The 14,542-nt window shown below is 34.9% G+C and overlaps 1 protein-coding gene across 2 annotated transcripts in view; it reads right to left on the bottom strand.

Annotated features, from left to right (window-relative positions):
- Window positions 1–12,762, bottom strand: part of IRF3 (interferon regulatory factor 3) — a 74,206-nt gene extending 61,444 nt beyond the window's left edge. Inside the window, exons 1-3 of one of the 2 annotated variants that reach the window (XM_053690845.1) lie at window positions 12,702–12,762; window positions 10,876–10,945; window positions 4,032–4,197 (exon numbers count right to left, since the gene is read on the bottom strand). In XM_053690845.1, the coding sequence (XP_053546820.1) occupies window positions 4,032–4,196 (165 nt within the window). In that variant the 5' untranslated portion in view covers window position 4,197; window positions 10,876–10,945; window positions 12,702–12,762. The remainder of the gene's footprint in view (window positions 1–4,031; window positions 4,198–10,875; window positions 10,946–12,701) is intronic. The other variant, XM_053690846.1, reaches the window with a different exon arrangement.
- Between the last annotated feature and the right edge of the window lie 1,780 nt (window positions 12,763–14,542).

The following is a 14,542-nucleotide window of genomic DNA, read 5'->3' as shown; positions in this document are numbered from 1 at the left end:
AACAGGACTGCCACTATGTTGTCATAGGGAATGGAATGTAAACATCACCAGCAGAAATAAGTCTTGTGGAAAATACAAAAATAAAACATGGTCTCAACCTTACCTACAATTTAACATTCCACTAAAGCGTTTTATTTGCAGTGACTGAAAAACAACATGTTTTGGAGACAAGTGACTGGAAATAATGTTATCCACTAATTATATTTAAATAACATTCAGGTAGATTACAAGTTATGGGCATAAGGGGGTGAGAAACGAATGCAAACAGCCGGCTTGTGCGTGCGATCTAGTTGCGTTGAGATCCATACCACACAAAATACAAGCGCTGTTTTGACGTGCTTGTGCACGCTTTCCCCATAGACATCAATGGGGAGAGCGGGTTAGAAAAAAACTAACACCTGCAATCGCAGAATGAAAAGCTCCGTAACGCAGCCCCATTGATGTCTATGGGGGGGAAGTTACGTTTAACACCCTAACATAAACCCCACGTCTAAACACCACTAATCTGGCGCCCCCGGCATTGCCAACACCTACATAATGTTATTAACCCCTAATATGCCGCTCCCAATATCGCTGCCACCAAAATAAATCCATTAACCGCTGAATAAATCCATTAACCCCTAAACTGCTGCTCCCGATATCGCCGCCACTATATTAAAGTTTTTAACCCCTATTCCCCTGCACCCCATCGCCCACACTATAATAAATCTATTAACCCCTATTCCGCCACTCCCCATCATCGCCGCCACTAAATAAAGTTATTAACCCCTAAACCTCTGGCCTCCCACATCACTACCCATAAATAAACCTATTAACCCCTAAACCGCCAGCCCCCCACATCGCAACAACCTAAATTAAACTATATTAACCCCTAAACCTAACCGTAACCCTAACACCCCCTAACTTTAACATAATTAAAATAGAGCTAAATTAAAGTTACAATTATTAACTAAATAATACCCATTTAAAACTAAATACATACTTACCTGTAAAATAAAACCTAAGCTAGCTACAATATAACTAATATAACTAATAGTTATATTGTAGCTAGCTTAGGTTTTATTTTTATTTCACAGGTAAGTTTGTATTTATTTGAACTAGGTAGACTAGTTAGTAAATAGTTATTAACTATTTACTAACTACCTAGTTAAAATAAATACAAACTTACCTGTGAAATAAAACCTAAGCTGCCTTACACTAAAAACCTAACATTACAAAAATAAAAAACCTACCATTACAAAAAATAACAAACGAAATTATCCAAAACAATATAAATTATTCCTATTCTAATACCCTTTTTAAAAAAAACACCCCAAAATAAAAAAAACATAATCTATAATAAACTACCAAGGGCCCTTAAAAGGGCCTTTTGTAGGACATTGCCCTAAAGAAATCAGCTCTTTTTTTTTACAAAAGAAAACCAAACACCCCCTAACAGTATACAAACCCCCACCACCCAAACCCACAAAATAAAAATAAAGTAAAACCTAATCTACCCATTGCCCTAAAAAGGGCATTAGTATGGGCATTGCCCTTAAAATGGCATTCAGCTCTTTTGCTGCCCATTAAAAATAAAAAAGGGCTATTCTAAAAATAAAAACCCACCCCAAAACAGAAAAAAAATTACACAAAATAACAATTGAATTATCCAAAATAATAACAATTATTCCTATTCTAACACCCATTTTAAAAAAAAACACCCCAAAATAAAAGAAACCTAATCTATAATAAACTACCAATAGCCCTTAAAAGGGACTTTTGTAGGGCATTGCCCTAAAGAAATCAGCTCTTTTTTGAAACAAAAATACAAAGACCCACTAACATTACAAACCCCCACCCTCCCAAAGCCACAAAATAAAAAAAAAAATATCTAAAAAAACCTAATCTACCCATTGCCCTGAAAAGGGCATTTGCATGGGCATTGCCCTTAAAAGGGCATTTAGCTCTTTTTCTTGCCTTTAAAAGGGCATTTAGCTCTTTTAAGAAATGCCCAACCCCTAATCTAAAAAAAAAACCACCCAAAAAACCTTAATAAAACCTAACACTAACCCCTCTTTTGGTACTCACAGTTACTGAAGTCCTGCTTGAAGGATCTTCATCCCGGCGGCTCCATCTTCATCCAGGCATCTTCTATCTTCATCCTGGGTCCATCCTGAAGACATCGGGCGCGGAGCATCCTCTTCATACGGTCGCCACCGTATACTGAATCTTCAATGCAAGGGAGCCTTTTCAAAATGGTGTCCCTTGCATCCCTATTATCTGTTTTGAACAGCCAATAGGATTTCAGTAGCTCTCATCCTATTGGCTGATTTGAATTTCCAAAATCAAATCAACCAATAGGAATGCAAGGGATGCCATTTTGAAAAGGCTCCCTTGCATTGAAGATTCAGTATACAGCGGCGAGCGTATGAAAAGGATGCTCCGTGCCCGATGTCTTCAGGATGCACTCGCTCCGTGCCGCCGGGATGAAGATAGAAGATGCCGCCTAGATGAAGATAGAAGACGCTGTCTGGATGGATGAAGACCTCGCCGCCTGGATGAAGACTTCAGAAACTGTAAGTGGATCTTAGAGGGTTAGTGTTAGGATTTTTTAAAATTTTTTGGGTGTTTTTTTATTTTAGTTTAGGGTTTGGGCTTTTCTTAAAAGAGCTAAATGCCCTTTTCAGGGCAATGGGTAGCTTAGGTTTTTGTTAGAGTTAGGTTTTTTATTTTGGGGGGTTGGTTGGTTGGTGGGTTTTACTGTTGGGGGGTCTTTGTAATTTTTTTTACAGGTAAAAGAGCTGTTAAACTTAGGACAATGCCCTACAAAAGGCCCTTTTAAGGGCTATTGGTAGTTTATTGTAGGGCTATAAGATTGGGTGTAATTCTTTTTTATTTTTGATAATTTCATTTGTTATTTTTCGTAATTTAGTATTTTTTATCTTTAGATACTTTGTAATTTTTATAGTAGTGTTAGGATTTTTTAATGTGTATTTTAGTTTTCTTTAATTGGTAGTTAGTTTAATTTTAGTTTAATAGTTATATTAGTTTAATTGTCAGTTTAAACTTAGTTTTTTTAATTTGACAGGTAAGTTAATTTAAGATAGGGAAATTGTAATTTTAATATAAAGTTAGGGGGGCGTTAGGTTTAGGGGTTACTAGTTTAAATTAGTTTATTGCAATGTGGGGGCTTTCAGTTTAGGGGTTAATAGTTTAATTGAGTATATTTCGTTGTGGGGGTCTTGCGGTATAAGGGTTAATAGGTTTATTATAGTGGCGGCAGAATAGAGGTTAATAACTTTAGTATAGTGGGGGCAATGTGGGCGGATGGCAGATTAGGGGTTAATAATATTAAAATAGTGTTTGCGATGCGGGAGGGCAGCGGTTTAGGGGTTAATAACTTTATTATAGTGGTGACTATGTCGGAGAGCGGCGGAATAGGGGTTAATAAATTTTATTAGTGGTGGCGATGTTGGGAGCGGCAGATTAGGGGTTAATAACGTTAATATAGTATTTGCGATGAGGAAGGGCCTCGGTTTAGGGGTTAATAGGTAGTTTATGGGTGTTAGTGTACTTTGTAACAGTTTAGTTATGAGTTTTATGTAACAGTTTGTTGCGTAAAACTCATAACTACTCATAACTACTGTCTCAGATGGCAGTACGGAACTTGTCGTTATAGGGTGTAACGCAAGCTTTTTAGCCTCACCGCAAAACTCGTAATGGCAGCGCTATGGAAGTCCCATGAAAAAACATAATTTTTACGAGTGCGGGACTGACGTTGCGTTACAGGCTAAAAGGCTTGGGGTACAGCTATACCGACAAGACTTGTAATGGCTGCGTTGCTGTTTTAACACTGAAATAACCATTTTTTTTTTAAATTAATGGAAACTCTTTTAAAGGAAAGACATGAATCTTTCCTTCAAACAACTTAGAAGACAATGGACAGCATGGTTTCACTGCTGGAAGATCAGAATTAAAACACAAATGTAAAACTCGTAATCTAGGTGTATGTAAATAAAAATGTAAACAAAAACCCAGCATTTTCTTTTCACCTCAAATATTTTGACATCCTCCTCACATCTGTCCTGTCTCAGACCATGTTTCCAGGGGATACAGAACTGTGTCCGTTCTGGGTTGATCCATGCAAGACCAGGGTATTTTTGGCTGTCAATTTGGCTGATGAGCCAGGGAACAATGCGTGGCTTCTGAGAACTCATCCTGGAAAATATAAAAAAAAACAACAACAGATTAAAACAAATAAAACAATTACCGTAAACGAAATGTATTTCATGATATTGTGAGGTTTGAGACTATATTGCCTTGCACATCAAAAATATCTTATTACATTATAATAGACTGAAATGGCCATTAGGAAAGAAATGTTGGAAGTAAATGAAAAAAGCTGCAAAATGAATACTTATCTTCAGGACAACTTTGTGCTCACGCATCTAGATTTTAAATTAAAAATGCCGTTTCCTAGAACTCTATGTCTGGTGCCATTCTATTTCCCCATAGAGCTGTACCAATGTTTTGAACTAAGTGTAATTCAAAAATGAAAACTTGTGACTAACTTGCTTCTGAAAGGCACAAAGACAAAAAGTATTCACCTTTTCTAGTCTACATTTAAAGTCCACTTAAAGGGACATAATACTCATATGCTAAATCACTTGAAACTGATGCAGTATAACTGTAAAAAGCTGACAGGAAAATATCACCTGAGCATCTCTATGTAAAAAAGTAAGATATTTTACCTCACAATCTCCTCAGCTCAGCAGAGTACGTTCTGTGTAAAAAGTTATACTTCACCTGCTCCCAGCTGCAGGTAAAAATAAAAAAAAATGAAGAAATGAACAGCAGCCAATCAGCATCAGCAGTGCTGAGGTCATGAACTCTTACTGTGATCTCATGAGATTTGACTTAACTCTCATGAGATTTCATAGTAAGCTTCCTTTACCTGATTGGTGAAATAATATGAGAGTTCACGAGGCTCATCCTTTCAGCTGTCCTAGGACAGACATACTAAAATGCTGCTTAGAAATCCTTTACAATGGGAGGTGGCTACTGAGGAACTTTTGAGGTAAAATATCTTTCTTTTTGACATAGAGATGTTCAGGAGATATTTTCTAGTCAGCTTTTTACAGCTATGCTGCATCACTTTCAAGTGTTTAAACATTTGGGTATTATGGCCCTTTAACAAAAAAGGCCTGTTCAAAACTGAAGGGACATTAAACACTAAACAAATGATAAAAAGAGTGATGCATTTAAAAAAAAAAAAAAAATTAGTCTGAGAATAAAATGTATTTTTTAAAGTTTCATTAGCTGTTTAAATATTGACAAAATAAGTGTAAAGTTAAAACAATTAGAGCTGCCATGTTATAACTTAGGTTACCTTCTCTGCTGAGGCCAATTAACAAAAGTTACAAATAGGTCACTAGAGTGTGCAGTCAATGGCTGTGTGAATATAAGTGTTCTGTACTACTATTTTTAACAAGAACTGAAAAGTTCACAATATCAGAATGGAATTACAGGAAAATGGGACAAAATAAAGTATATTGCAGACTTTTTCTTTTATATACATATATATATATATATATATATATATATATATATATATACACATATATATATATATATATACACGATTTATAATTTTATATTACCATCGCAAAGTGTTTAATGTCCCTTTAAACAGCGTAGTCATCTCCTTGATAAAATCATCTTTTCTTCTTCTGAAAGCACCAAAGGCCAATGGCTTAGGCACTTTCCACCATCCTCCAAACACGTATTCCCATGAATTACTCTTGTATTGCATTGGGACTGGCTGTAAGTGCCAATAGCTTAGGCACTTTCCACCATCCTCCAAACACGTACTCCCATGAATTACTCTTGTATTGTATTGGGATTGGCTGTAAATGCCAATGGCTTATGCAGTTTCCACCATCCTCCAAACACGTACTCCCATGAATTCCTCTTGTATTGTATTGGGATTGGCTGTAAGTGCCAATAGCTTAGGCACTTTCCACCATCCTCCAAACACGTACTCCCATGAATTACTCTTGTATTGTATTGGGATTGGCTGTAAGTGCCAATGGCTTATGCAGTTTCCACCATCCTCCAAACACATACTCCCATGAATTACTCTTGTATTGTATTGGGATTGGCTGTAAGTGTCTATACTGTCAAACCAGAAGTGATAGAGGCATAATTCCCTGGCGTATGCATTTGGAGTGTTATGGGCTTGAAGTATAAATGCAGGAATAATTTGTGGTTTATCTGTTAGAATAAAGTAATGTACTACTATCTTCATTCTGTTAAATATCTAAATGCTAGAGGAATGTAACTGAACATGATTGAGTGAATTATTGTTTATTTCATTTTGTCTGCAGTTACTCTGTGCTAATAATTACAAATGTGTTTTTATGTATTTCTCTGTAATCCTGAAATAAAGGATTTATATAGCTTTAAAATAGTTTTAAGTAAAGATAAATTAAATGAAATACAAATACATCATAGAACTGTATAGCGATACATTCAAGGACAGACAAAAAAAATATATGTATATTTTTTGTCTATACTTAGTGATGTCATCAGATTAAACTAAGATACTATAAATATGTCTCTTTGTAGCCAGAAAGGCTAGCTTTTGGAGATAAGCAACCCCTAAGCATCCCTGTAAGTTTGCAATATAGCCTCTTTAAAAAAATTACATATGTAAATGGACTTGTAAAGAAACAGTTTGAAAATATTCCATTATAAGAACCCTAACATTTGTATTTTTTCATAAGGGTCCTCTTTTAAAACTGCAGTATGGCAACCATATATCACCTCTCTTTAAGAGTTGACAATATGGGGTAGATTTATCATACCCTGAGCGGACATGATTCGCTATAGCTGGAAAAGATTTATTGACAATATCATTATCATTTGGAACAAAAATTAAAACCAGTTTGATGAATTTGTACACTCTTTAAACCAAAAGAATTGGAACTTGAAATTCACAAAATTATGGAACCATAAAGAAATAAATTTCTTAAACATCACTATCTTCTTAGAAAAGAATGAAATCCAGGTGGAAATTTACACTAAAGACACAGATACAAACGGGTACCTACATGCCACAAGCAACCATCACAAAAGATGGATAAATAACATACCATACGGCCAATTCCAGCGTATTAAACAAAATTGTTCTAGAATAGAAGATTTCGAACAAGCAGCTGGAAGACTAAAACAAAAATTCTATAGTAAAAAGTATAACAAAGGAACCGTGGACAAAGCGATAAAATAAAAGAAACAGATAGGGAGAAATTACTCACAACAAAAAACAAACATAAAGATGACAATACAAATACCAATAACCACCAAAACTCAACAGCAAACCAGATACCCGGATTCATAACCACTTTTAATAATGATTCATAGGACATAGAAAAAGTACTAAAGAAACACTGGCACATTCTAAAAAGAGATTCTTTTCTAAAAGAAACCCTATCAAAAAACCCTAAAATCACATACAAGAAAAATTTAAATTTCAAAAATATATTAGCACCGACAAAACTTAAAACAAACTAAACTCCCAAAACAAGAAAACTGGTTAAATACAAAAACCAAAGGGTTCTATAAGTGTAACAGAAAGAACTTTACATGCTGTGAGCACATAAGTAAAAATAAAGAAGACAACAAATGGATCACCGATGGAGAAAATAACAAATTCGAAATAACAAAATTCATGAATTGCAAGTCGCAATATGTGGTATATCAACTCACATGCAGTTGCAATAAGTCCTATATTGGAAGAACCAAAAGAACACTAAAAACAAGGGTACTTGAACACATAAAAAGCATTACCAGCGAAGAATCTGAATATAGAATAGGAACTCATTTTGAAGAATACCATAAAACAAATGCTAATGAGTTTCAAATAAAGGCAATAGAACATATTCCACATACAGAAGGAACAAACAGATTATTACAATTAAGAAAAAGGGAGACTTATCGGATTTACAAACTCAAAACCAGAAAACCCTGTGGTCTAAAAACAGATATAGACCAGCATTAGCAGCATTTCTATGACCCCCCACAAAATAATAACAATTTCTTCAAAAAATCACAAACTAACAAAAAAAGTATATAAAGCACAAACAAATTAACAGACACCCATAGTGGAGATAAAGAAATACCTGATACTCAAAAGCTCAGTTCTGTCATTCAGTCTAGTGACATCTATTTTATTTTAATTTCACTTGAATTTAATTTAATTTTACTTATTTATTTATAGCAAGAAGGTGCAATACTATTTATATACAATAATTTTAAGTGATATATATATATATATATATATATATATATATATAAGCATAATCAGTCAGATTCTGAATCCCTCTTTCATAGCTTTAATAAATAAATAGCTTGTTAATACACAAATAAACAAACAAATCTCTATTTTCACAATGGTTTCTAATTTTAATTTTATCAACTCCATAAATAAAAGAGATTGACACTAACACATTCAAAGATCTTTTATGCAAAATATCCAAAATAAATTTCCAGCAAAATAATCGTAGGTAAAAAAAATTCAATTAGGACTGCAATTAATCAATCAACAGACAATGGCACATATCACTCTCTGTTCAACTAATACAGAGTAGTACCTGGGGGGTGTTCTACATTCCAACATTTAGCGGATTCTAAATCGAGTACAATAACTCTGAAATAAAAAAGACAATTGCTGGAACAGGAACAAGAAAATTAGAACGGGATTCATTACAACCTATCCCTGTGGTATTTCCAGGTGAGGGGATAATACCGCTTTTTATTGTTATTACACATCGCTATATCTCATGGGACACATTCATTTTTGTTTCATTTACATGCATATGAGGAAATCGTCATCTTTTATCAAGACATTTCATACCCCTTCTCACTTAGGTGAAAGTGAGAAATCCTCCAGCAGCCAGGAAATTCCACATAGTAAATATATAACTGAGTTCAGTTAGGCGCTATTTCAACCTCTGCTTGACAACATTATATAAAATGTATGTATATAAAAACTTAAATACAAAATATAAATTTTACAATATCAATAATGTTTTTTGCTAACCCTAGATTGCAAACTAGCCATAGAATACAGAATTAACCGACACATTTTTATGTGTTTCCGGCTGACATCTGCATTTAAATCACACTAAGGGGCCTATTTATGAAAGGCCTGTCGGACATGATCCGACATTGCGGATCAGGTCCGACAGACCTCGCTGAATGCGGAGAGCAATACGCTCTCCGCATTCAGCATTGTACCAGCAGCTCTTGTGAACTGCTGGTGCAACGCCGCCCCCTGCAGATTTGCGTGTAAATCAACCCGATCGTATTAGATCGGGTGGAATTGCGGCGATGTCTGTCTGCTTCCTCAGAGCAGGCGGACAGGTTATGGAGCAGCGGTCTTTAGACCGCTGCTTCATAACTGGTGTTTCTGGCGAGCTTTCAGGCTCGCCAGAAACACGGAGCTTGATAGATAGGCCCCTAAAATACATAGGTCTTCCTAACAAACATGTATGTAAATGTGTGCCCATAGTTAATATGACTCTTCTTACAGATAAGTAAAGTACTTAAAAGGAACCCATTTGCCTGTTCATCTGCAGCATTATTTTGATTCAGATATACATAAAGCAAACTTAGGGTTAAACGAACGCTTGTAAATCTAGATCCTTTTTTAAACCCTTAGACTGTAAGGAATTTAATTATTAGATCTAACATTTATCGCGTTGTCGTAAGGCTACTAATCTAGTAATTGTGCGATGGGATCTAGTTGATTATTTTTATTGACAGACCTTTGGGGTTAGAGTTGTAAATTACTATGTTAATATCAAAAATAAATTTAAAAATCCCTATGGGACCTATTTATCAATGTGCGAGCGGACATGATACGAAGTAGCGTATCATGTCTGCCACACATCGATAAATACCGACAGCATACGCTGTCGGCATTTATCATTGCATCAGCAGTTTATCATTGCATCAGCAGTTCTTGTGATCTTTAGACCGCTGCTTCATAACTTCTGTTTCCGGCGAGCCTGAAGGCTCGCTGGAAACACGGAGCTTCAAGCTCTATACCGAGCTTGATAAATATGCCCCTATATATCTAAATAGTGATTTTCAATTTATTTTTGATTTCACTATTTTTTCATTAAATCTTGTTCTTATGGATCTCTTGGTTCTGGCAATGTAAATCAGATTACACGTGCAGCTCAGTAGATATAAAACATGGCTGGAGCTTCAAGTGCATGTGTATTTGACCTCTTTAATTATCTCTGAATCATGAAAGGTATCACTTTTAGATATGTGACTACACATGTTGCACTTTGAAATGCCGCATCTTCAAGTACCATGTGATCTAGAAAGCCAACGAGTAGTTTGTGTGTCTGTTTTATTTGGTATAACAGGAAGTAGTTTTGAAGGGTCAGGGTCATGATTCTTCTTGTATGTAATTAAAGGTTTGCCCCCCCAAAATTGTACCCAAAAAGGAATCAGCCTTAAGGACTGCCCAATGCTTGTTTAGAATAGACTTGATGGTCTTAGTCCCCTGACTATAAGTAGTGATGAATTTAACAGGATTATTCTTATAGTCTTTCTTGCCAGAAGTTCCCATCTTGGTTCTGTACATATTACTAACTTGTGTCTTTGTTTCTTGCAAAACCTTAGGGTCATAACCCTTTTCCAAGAACCTTGGATCCAATCTACCCATTTCTTTCCAAAATCAGTATCACCTAATTTCTTTTAATACTTTGGAATTCGCCAAATGGAAAATTATTCTGCCACTTGGTAAGGTGGCCTCTTTTCGCATTCAAAAACCCTGTGGGTTGTCTGTGGGTTTGTGATAGTTTTTCACAGCTACCTTACCCTCAGAATCGTGGCTGAAAGGCTCTAGCGAGTGAAAAGCAGGCACAAATGGATTCACACCTGGCTGCACCTATAACAATAAATATAATTATTTTGAATATTATTTTTATAATTAATAATAATAAAAATTCTTATCATCATGGGACTCTATTACAGCATCCCTCACCATTTATCAAACACAAATAAACTGCTATGAAATGCACTAACACTGTGGAAAAGATATCCTCACCAAAAAATAACTTGGGTTTATGTTTAAAGACTATTACATAACTGGCTCTACATTGTACATGGAAATGAAATGGACAGTGTGCACCACACCTAAGATTCTCTTACATGCTGAGAAAGGCTATATATATATATTTATATATATATATATAATTTACAAGCACTGTTTGCATATGGTATAAAAACAGCTTCAAGGACTGAACTTTTGTAAACTTTACTGTTACATAAAAAAAGAAATATAGTTACAGTTTATTTCACCAATAAGCCACATGACTTGACGCATTTCATTCTGAAGGCATTTCATCAGTGTCACATTAAATTGTATGTACTGAACGTGTTATTTCTGTTTACATTTTTTAACTTAAAAATCTACAAAATTGAGTATAACAAGTATTAAATGTTTAAAAAAAATAAATGCTACACAAAAAAGAAAAAAAAAAACATACTGTTGCTGTACCAGATATGAACTTAAAGTGAAGGTAAAGTTACCTATATGCCGAACTGTATTAGTAATTGGTGTTCAAAAATAATATGACTTTCATTCATAATTTTTGTCAATTTTGCTGCTGAATAAAATTATCGCCGTTTTTACTCACTTATTTTCTGTCCGCAAATTCAACCCGTTGCTTGTTTGTTTTTTTCCTTAGTTGGTCACGTTTTTTGAGTAGCCTATTGAAAACCTGGCCGTTAGGCGGCCGTCAATTGTCGTCATCCGCCTCCTGGATGACCTGCGCATGCGATATATATATTTTTTTATCTTGGAACCCAGGCACACAAACATTTTGCGCATGCGTATTCTTATTGTGCCTGAATCACCATATTACATAAAAGGATTCGCTGATTAGCGCACGGGCAATAAGGGGTGAAATCACAGATTTACACAGGCGCAGTTCAACGGAGCACTGTGAACACGCCTTTGACTGATGTTTAGAGCGTGTGGGACCAGAAAATAAGGAAATAGTGGCTGGGAGGAGTCAACATCGTAACGGTGGTGAATAAAAAAAAATCTTTTATTTCATAAATGTAAAAGAAATTGGGATAAAAAGTTAGCGATCTGCTTACTGAATGCTTGACAAATTCATTATTGTATTCAGAAGGTTTAAACTTTACCTTCACTTTAAATATTCTCAATTTCTCATAAGATAATTACTGTATTTGGAGGCACATAACGCTTCTCATGCATCAATTGTCCTAGATTTACTAAGAATTCTCCTAGATTTACTAAGAATTCTCCTAGATTTACTAAGAATTCTCCTAGATTTACTAAGAATTCTCCTAGATTTACTAAGAATTCTCCTAGATTTGCATAGACAACAAACTTTCATTTAAAATGTCTCAAAGTGATCTTATTTGGTCTCAGATATTATGCACAGAGTATGCCATCTGATTTATAAGATTCATTGTTTTGATCTTCTATGAAATCTTTGCTGAAGCTTTTGGTTTTTCAAGCATTATATACACAGTAGCTTCAAGATGCTGAAAATAGTTTTACACAAAACATTTACAAAACCACTCTTTGCAGGACATTCATATGATTTCTTATTGATATGTAATAATGAACTAGATTTCTTATATGAAAGAAATTAAACGAGATACTATACCTTTTCCTCACACAGCTGCTTTCAGTTTCACAGACTGCTGCCTTCTCTTCCTGGTTTTTACTCTAAACCCTTGTGACTGCTCTTCAGACTTTCGGTTGGCTGAAGCCGATGCTGACCTCACTGTGGAATTTCCACAATTTGCAGCTGCCTAAGAAGCTGGCACTAGGGGGCGCTGCACACCAAATTAATGTTATGAAGCAAATACAATTACAATTCTAATTTGTTTTATGCACTGACATTTAAAAAACAAAATACACGACAAAAAAGCAGAAATATGTTAGTTTTATGTTTTACAACTAAATGAGTTTAGCTAATGTAATATAATTGGAATAACAGTATTACATATACTTTTGTATTTGACCTTATAAGCAATACTGTTAAAACTGTAATATGTTCATCAAGAATTACTGATCTATACTAAAAAGGGTTTGATTTCTTGTTTTATGGAAAAATAAATAAATTAAATGAAGGACCATAAAACACACAAAATAATTCTAAGCTAATGTCCATAAACATTGGTCAATAAGGTCTTTCTACTGCCAATGTAGACCTCATGGTTTCTTCTTTACTCACCGTACAGAAAGAGTTCACTATTAAAACCATTAAAGGGACAATCTACTTTTTTTATTGCTTTGCATAATCAATATTGTTATATTGATTATACATTATAACCTCTTAGATTGCTTGTTCCTAAGAACCTGCAAGCCACCTCTTATCTCAGTGCTTTTTATTAGCTTTTAACAATCTTGCACTACAGGCAGACAGTACGAATTAATGTGTGCCATATAGACAACATTGTGCTCGCTCCAGTGGAGAATAATGGGCTCACAAGAGCCAGCACTAATTGGCTAAAAATGCAAGATTATAAAATGCTAAAAAAAAAAATGAAATAAGGAGCAGTCTGCAGTGGCTTAGATATAGGTAATCATAGAGTATGTTAACATAACAGCGATGGTTATACAAAACTGGGGAATAGGTAATAAAGCGATTATATATATTTTTTTTTTAAAAATAACAATTTTCAAGTAGACTGTCCCTTTAAATTAAAATGTTTCCTAGGTCAAAACTGGCTCCTTCAGACAACTGAATTTACCCCTCTCTGGTAGCAGTAATCACCCATTGACTTGAACACATTCAGAATCTGATACTTTGTAAGGGAATTAAAAAACGTAATTCTAATACTCTGCAACCAATAAACATTTAACCCCTCACAAAAAAAATGTCCATTTTCAAATTAAGATGTGATGACCTTCTAGAAGTAACACATTTTATGTAAAATCGCAATTAACTTCCTGATACCATCTGTGTAGCTTTCTCTGCCATATATAAATTAACACACACAAAGCCACTCTGTGGAAGATTTGAACCTATTTTTTATTTAATGTGGGGATCATTTAGCCATTTGTATATCACATAGCTTATGTAATAAATCAAGCTATAGACCCATAGATAAACCCCATAGTGTTGTAAGCACTTGTGATTAACTTAATACTTTTATCATTCCAAAAAGGGCGTACGTAGCAGCTGTCTAGGTACCCTTGTGTATCTAGTTTGTTGACATTACAATATCCCTACTATTATCTCGATAAAGCAAGTGGTGCCATCAGTAAAACACAGAGCATTAAAGTGAAGGTAAATTTAGATGAATCGGTGCCCGGTTTTTAATAATCCTATTAAAAACAAGGGCACTTTAATTCATCAAAATTGACATTTCACTTGCTTTCTTCAAATACTTACCTTTTAATCCTGACAGCCGTTGCAGAGCTTCCTCCGCTCGTTGCAAGCCCTCTTCGCAGGTCCAAAATGATGAATCCGGCTTCCTCCAATCACAGAGTTGCCTC

Source organism: Bombina bombina, chromosome 8, assembly GCF_027579735.1.
Source record: "Bombina bombina isolate aBomBom1 chromosome 8, aBomBom1.pri, whole genome shotgun sequence".
Classification (NCBI taxonomy): Eukaryota; Metazoa; Chordata; class Amphibia; order Anura; family Bombinatoridae; genus Bombina; species Bombina bombina.
Note: the sequence above shows the minus strand (reverse complement) of the source record. Positions and strands in the feature narration are given on the sequence as shown.